Here is a 7,718-nt window from a genome sequence, read left to right on the forward strand (position 1 = left end):
TATTTATTAGTATAAAATTATATTTATCTGTCATAACAAGTAAAATGTCTTATTTTTAAAATTGAAAGTTTACATTTTTATGAAGGGTTAAAACATGTAACATCATTTAGGTAACTTGATATAGTATAAAAAATTATTTACATTATATATAAATTAAATGCATGATTACTAAAAGAATTCAATCATCAGGTCATCTTTATCTATGAAATGTTTTATTTGTGAAATTACAAACCTCACATTTAAAAAAGTTTATCTATAAATATATTTTTAAATAACCTTCCTGATAATGTAAAAATATTTATACTGACGATTCTTACTGAATTTTTTTTTTTACTGTGTTTCTGAGGGGTGGGGGTGAGGGTGGGGGTGGGGGAGTGGGTAAGGGGGATATGTTGGGAGGCTTACACTAAATAAACATGTCTTCTTTATTCATATTCCCCTTTATGTGTTGTGGAGTTTTAAGAAAATCTCTCACTTTCTCTTTCTCCCAATTATAATAAGAAAACTTTCTTTCCTCCTTGTTTTTATTTTTAAAAAATATTTCAGTTTAGTATATGGTTGAAGATATTTGATATAGCCTTTATATATGTCACTTATGTGAGTACAATTTTTCTCCATATATATCAAAATCAAGATTTTCAATTTGAGTGATTAATTAATTGTATATAACTCATCATATATTATTTTAATTTTCTTTGTTAAAAATGTTTGCTATCTTTAGGGTATTGCATGGATTTATTATAATTTTTTTCTATCTTACTTTCTAATTTCAGGTTCCATCATCAGCCAAGTGTTAGAAGTCACTTTCTTTAACAAGATTTTCTTGAAAAATATTTAAAAAATTGAACTCCAAAAAAAGAAAGAAAAAAGGAGTGTAGTTTTCTTGATTGGTTGTGAAATTTATGGCTATGTACTATCAAGGAGGCTCAGAAATCCAAGCTGATGGTCTGCAGACACTTTATTTGATGAACCCTAATTATATAGGCTATACTGACACACATCATCATCAACACCAACAACAATCAGCCAACATGTTTTTCTTGAATTCCGTGGCGGCGGGGAATTTTCCCCACGTGTCCCTCCCTTTGCAAGCACATGCGCAGGGGCACTTGGTTGGAGTGCCCCTGCCAGCTGGTTTTCAAGATCCTAACCGACCTTCCATTCAAGAAATTCCGACCTCTCATCATGGCCTTCTCTCGCGTTTGTGGACTTCTAGTGACCAAAATACCCCTAGAGGTGGAGGAGGAGAAGGAAATGGAAGTCAATCACATATACCGTCTTCCACGGTGGTTTCTCCCAACTCAGGTAGTGGGGGAGGCACCACCACGGACTTTGCTTCCCAATTAGGGTTCCAAAGACCGGGGTTGGTGTCACCAACACAGGCGCACCATCAAGGTCTTTCTCTAAGCCTTTCTCCACAACAACAAATGAATTTCAGGTCTAGTCTTCCACTAGACCACCGCGATATTTCAACAACAAATCATCAAGTTGGAATACTATCATCATCACCATTACCATCACCAGGAACAAATACCAATCATACTCGAGGATTAGGGGCATCATCGTCTTTTTCGATTTCTAATGGGATGATATTGGGTTCTAAGTACCTAAAAGTTGCACAAGATCTTCTTGATGAAGTTGTTAATGTTGGAAAAAACATCAAATTATCAGAGGTTGGTGCAAAGGAGAAACATAAATTGGACAATGAATTAATATCTTTGGCTAGTGATGATGTTGAAAGTAGCAGCCAAAAAAATATTGTTGTTGAACTTACTACAGCTCAAAGACAAGAACTTCAAATGAAGAAAGCCAAGCTTTTTAGCATGCTTGATGAGGTATATATACTTCTAATTATTCATATATTAATTAATTAATCATATATATATATTAATCAAATTATTCATATATTTATATCAAGTTTCTTGATTTGGAGTTTGATCATTTAGGCAAATTTCACTACTATATATAAAACACTCAATTTTAACGGATGTTTGGTTAGTAAGAAATTCTCAATTTTCAATCAAACATTTATTAGAATTTCACATTTTTTAGTAGTGAAATTAATTAAATAATCTAAAAATTGTTCAATCGAATTTACAACAAAACGTCCATTGAAATTTTGCTTTCTTTTCAATAGTGAAATCAATTAAATGGGATTGACTATCCAATTAATAGTTATTATCTTATCTTCTTCTAGATTTTAATATTTTTTCAATATAAAGAGTAATTTTAATTATGAGATAATAAACTACTGATAAATTATGACAATATAAAAAATCAACTCCTATTAAATGATTCAAAAAGTGTACAAATTTGTATATCTTAATGTTAATTTCTTTGTTTTATTTATTTATTTAGTTACTTTTTTTTCCTTCTTGGGGAGGGGGAGGGTTCAAGTTGCTATTGATTCATATACTAGCAATAATTATTGATTTATTTCAAAGGTACAATTTTGTTCATCATGAAACTATAAGCTAGACAATATATGTGGTTCTAAATTTTTTTCTATTGGGGGTCCAACTAAAGTTAAAGATAATACACCTAATATGTCTTGTTGAGTTGACAAAAAATCAAAGGCACGTGGTCTTATTCAATCACTTAATTAGAATCTTTTAAATTTGGAAATATTCTTACCTTTCTTTTGAGATAATCACATAGAAAAAAACTTTTGGAATAATTTATATTTTTGGTATTCCTATTGATATTTGATATCTTTTTTGAAGCTTAACTAATATAAATATTCGTCAGAAAGTTATCTCACTTTAGGAGGTTAAAACGCTTCTTAGTAAAAGTGACTTCATATTCAGGACTTGAATAATATTACTTGATGATCATTTGGACACAATTGATCAATTGGGAAATAATGAAATATTATTTTGCAAATCAAGTTTTATTTTATAATTTCATTAGTTATTTCGACTTGAACTTGAAATAAAGAATTTGAAGTTTGAAAAATCGATTCAAAGAGTATTTTTTTCCACTCTAAGAACTTCAAACAATTTCAACTTCAACTTCATATAATCATATTTTTTTTTTCTACTTCAATCAGATACCGTCGAGACATGATCAATACCAGTCTACTTATTTTTATTTTATTGTTTGTATTTTTTTTGAATTTTTTATAGGTGGATCAAAGGTATAGACAATACCATCACCAAATGCAAATGATTGCAACATCATTTGAGCAAACAACAGGAATTGGATCATCAAAATCATACACACAACTTGCTTTGCACACGATTTCAAAGCAATTTAGATGTTTAAAAGATGCAATTTCTGGGCAAATAAAGGACACAAGTAAAACTTTAGGGGAAGAAGAGAACATTGGAGGCAAAATTGAAGGATCAAAGTTGAAATTTGTGGATCATCATTTACGCCAACAACGTGCACTACAACAATTAGGGATGATGCAAACCAATGCATGGAGGCCACAAAGAGGTTTACCCGAAAGAGCGGTTTCGGTTCTCCGCGCTTGGCTTTTCGAGCATTTTCTTCATCCGTAAGTATCTGTTGAAGACGTAATTAAGTAAATTAATATACATAACTTTTAATAGTTTAAGATTTTAAACAAAGCAATCACAACATCCTACATGTTTCACCGCTTGTACTCCTTATTAGGAAAGATAACCAATTGTTCTAGAGTATATGAGAAAGAATCAGACACGCAATCTAGCATTTGAAGTGGCAAATACAAGACTAATTAAGTAAATACAAATAATTTTGTTAAAAATAACAATTTAAACTTTTGAATGAGATAGATTTAATTAACACCTTATATTACCTATAAGAAATGAACTTCAATCTCTATTTTTTTTTTAAAAAAAACAATTTTATACACCATTTAGAAACCTTTATAAAGAAATTAAATTAAATCACTCATACCATTTCTTTTAAATTTCAATAAATAAATTATATATTTCTTGTCTTGCAGGTATCCCAAAGATTCAGATAAAATCATGCTTGCTAAGCAAACAGGGCTAACAAGGAGCCAGGTTTTTGAAAAATTCATCATCTCAATTTATTTGACGCATTTTTTTAACATATCTAGAAAAGACGTTTTATTTCATATTTAGAAATAATAAAACTTTAAAATTCTCAACAATCATAGTACCTCTCTATATAACTGTAACAACATCTTATTATAACAACCAATTTTTTGAATATGCCATAAAAAAAAAATTATATTTTCAATTTAGGAACAATATAACTATAAAATTCTCAACAGTCATAGTACCTCTCTATATAACAGTAACAACATCTTGTTATAACAAATTAAACTAAGTTTTTTTTTAAACCAACTTTCACTACAACAAAAAATAACTTTTAGCGGCAATAAAATATGCATATTAATAAAGAATACTAAAGCTTTTACCGGCATTAGTTAATTTCATTGGATCCATTATCGCTATAGACTGTAGATACATTTACAAAATGTATTAATTACCACTAAAAACACATATGTAGTGACAATTATGCTATTGCTATTAATTAATTAATTAATGTTATAAATATAATTTTTAATGTAGTGTTTCATGTTATGTTAAAGTCATGTAGTATATGTTCTCTACGAACAGTATTTCACTATATCAGACAAAAAATATCTAGAATAAACAATGATGTTATAGAAAGATTTGACAGCAAGTCACACAAATATATACCTAAGAGTACTTATCTTAGACTACAAGTTTTAAAAGTCGATCGTCTGTTCTTTCTTAAAATACTTTTGAAAATGCAGGTATCAAATTGGTTTATAAATGCTAGAGTTAGACTATGGAAGCCAATGGTAGAAGAAATGTACATGGAAGAAGTGAAGAAAAACAATCAAGAACAAAATATTGAGCCTAATAACAATGAAATTGTTGGTTCAAAATCAAGTGTTCCACAAGAGAAATTACCAATTAGTAGCAATATTATTCATAATGCTTCTCCAAATGATATTTCTACTTCCACCATTTCAACATCTCCGACGGGTGGCGGCGGTTCAATTCCGGCTCAGACGGTTGCAGGTTAGTTGGGATATATAAGAAAGTCACTTTAAAAGTTGTCGTTGTTTGACCTATAATAGGTTTTGAGTCGTGGAAGCCATCACTAATTTGCATAAAGGTAGGTTGTCCCCTTGGGGTAGGGTCTTTTCATGGAGTAACGGTAGAGTTGTTTCCACTGACCTATATAAGTTACAGGTTCGAGTTGTGGAATTGGTTGCGTTGTTGATGCTCATGTCGGGGTAGACTGTCTACAACACACACCTTGAGATACAACCTTTTATTGTACCCTACATGAATGTGAAATACTTCACGCACCAAACTGCCTAATAACTCTTAGAAAAGAACACACTTGACTCACACATCTATATAGCTACGTAGTACCTCAATTGATAAATAATCTAGGATGATTAGATGGTTACACATATCAAACATATAATAGGTTCAAGTCGTAGAAGGCGTCACTAATTTGCATCAAGGTAGGTTGTCCCCTTGGGGTATGATCCTCTCATGGACCATGTAGACACTCTTGAAGTTGAGTCTTGAAGTAACAGTAAAGTCATCTCCACGTGACCTATATAAGTCACAACTTCGAGTTGTGGAGTTGGCTGAGCTCTTATCAGGATAGACTGTCTACATCACATGACTCCTTGAAATGCAACCTTTTTTTGAACCTTACGTGAATGTGAGACTACGCTCTTGACTAACATCTATATAACTACTATACCTCAATTAATAAACAATCTAGGATAATTAGATGGTCACACACTCTAAACACCTAGGTTAGATCAAAAGACAATAAAACTAGCTAGAGTACTTTTTTATTTATTGTAACAAGTATTACTTATCAAAGTGTGACTCTATACTGTTTAACTAATTAACATGTTTAATTTGTCTAAACAGGTTTCTCCTTCATTAGGTCATTAAACATGGAGAACATTAATGATCAAAGGAACAACAAAAAGGCAAGAAATGAGGTGCAAAATTGTTCAACTAGTACTATTCTCTCAATGGAAAGAGAAATCATGAATAAAGTTGTCCAAGATGAGACAATCAAAAGTGAAAAGTTCAACAACACACAAACAAGAGAATGTTATTCTCTAATGACTCCAAATTACACAATGGATGATCAATTTGGAACAAGGTTCAACAATCAAAATCATGAACAATTGGCAACAACAACAACAACTTTTCATCAAGGAAATGGTCATGTTTCTCTTACTCTAGGGCTTCCACCAAATTCTGAAAACCAACACAATTACATTGGATTGGAAAATCATTACAATCAACCTACACATCATCCAAATATTAGCTATGAAAACATTGATTTTCAGAGTGGAAAGCGATACGCCACTCAACTATTACAAGATTTTGTTTCTTGATGATATATATAATTTGCAGGTAAATCAGCTTGAAATTACATCATGAAAGGCCTTGAATAAAAGAAGGGGAGTTGAGATCTAGTGATCATATAAATATGTATAGGTAGAAAGTTTAGTTAGTATATATAGGTTATACTTCTAGTTTCTTAAATGGAGATACAACTTTTGTTGTTATTTTTGTATTGAGATAACTAGCTAGCTTGGATTATTTAAAGTTGTTGCATGCAACCAAAGAAGAAGAAAAAATAATCTATATATGCAAACTATAGTATGTTGTAAATTTTGTGCTTCTTTTTGTTTCAATTTGCATATATGTAAACCAGGTGATTGCATATATCTTCTCTGATTATCTCCCAACAAGTTCAAAAGAATTGTCCCGAAAATTGCATATACACTATCCTCTGCAGACTCGACTTGTGTGATTACAGTAGTTATGTTGTTGTTGGGGTTGCTTTATTTTTTGGTCATGTAAAATGGGGTTTGATGAAGTTGTTATTTTACATTTCTCTTGTTTGATTTTTTTTTTTTTCAAGCTATGGAATTACACCTACTTACCCATTTTACTTGAGTTTATATTTGATCACAATGGTCTTGTTGAGTTTAGCATTTTTTTTAGCGGATGCAAAAATACCAGATGATTAATTTGTTCCATCAGTCCAAGCCTTACTATACAGAGCTACATGGAGCGTATAACGGATGCAAAATATGTGCAGAAATGACAATTAGTCGAGATGTGCACAACCTGTCTCGGATGCAACTGTTATTAGTTGTAAGAACAATAAATAAGGGTTGTTTTGTTATGAAGGGAACACCTTCCTTCTTGTTCAGTAACAAAAAAATTGAGACAAATTATCGCTAAATATGTGTCGGATCTTTTAAAGTAATGCATTTTTTCAGGATTCATGAACATGGGCGCGGTGACATTTTCGAGGAGTCTGAACAACATAACTTAACATCATTCAACCCTGTTGGACTGGGATGAATATATGTTATGCCAAATTTGGATTAAGTTGTTTCTGGCTTCCATATGCTCATATTCAAAGCTCACTAATCATGATTAAGTGTTAAAATAGATGTGCAAACACATGTTAATTAATGCATATTGGAAAAATTATATAATTAGACATACTTCACTATCATATATAATGTTATTACATGCACTTTTAAAATATTATGTATCTTACCACGGATTAAGAGTTTTGTATCATATATTAAAGAAAATACACTTAGATACATGTGATTCGCATGTATCTGAGATACCAGATACATGGGAGAATGGCGAGCGAGATGGGAGAGATGTGAGGGCGACAAGCGAGATTTGTTATGTATTTCAGATATATGGAATCTGATTGTA

The 7,718-nt window shown here is 31.2% G+C and overlaps 1 protein-coding gene across 1 annotated transcript; it reads left to right on the top strand.

Annotated features, from left to right (window-relative positions):
• The first annotated feature begins 448 nt into the window (after nt 1-448).
• LOC125818083 (BEL1-like homeodomain protein 3) lies at nt 449-6,622 on the top strand. The gene is made up of 5 exons (XM_049497605.1): nt 449-1,835; nt 3,126-3,499; nt 3,932-3,992; nt 4,736-5,006; nt 5,886-6,622. The coding sequence occupies exons 1-5, from the start codon at nt 903-905 to the stop codon at nt 6,362-6,364; spliced, it is 2,118 nt and encodes a 705-aa protein (XP_049353562.1). The 5' UTR covers nt 449-902; the 3' UTR covers nt 6,365-6,622.
• The last annotated feature ends 1,096 nt before the right edge of the window (nt 6,623-7,718 follow it).

Source organism: Solanum verrucosum, unplaced genomic scaffold, assembly GCF_900185275.1.
Source record: "Solanum verrucosum unplaced genomic scaffold, falcon-dt-bn FXZP01000253.1, whole genome shotgun sequence".
NCBI classification, from domain to species: domain Eukaryota; kingdom Viridiplantae; phylum Streptophyta; class Magnoliopsida; order Solanales; family Solanaceae; genus Solanum; species Solanum verrucosum.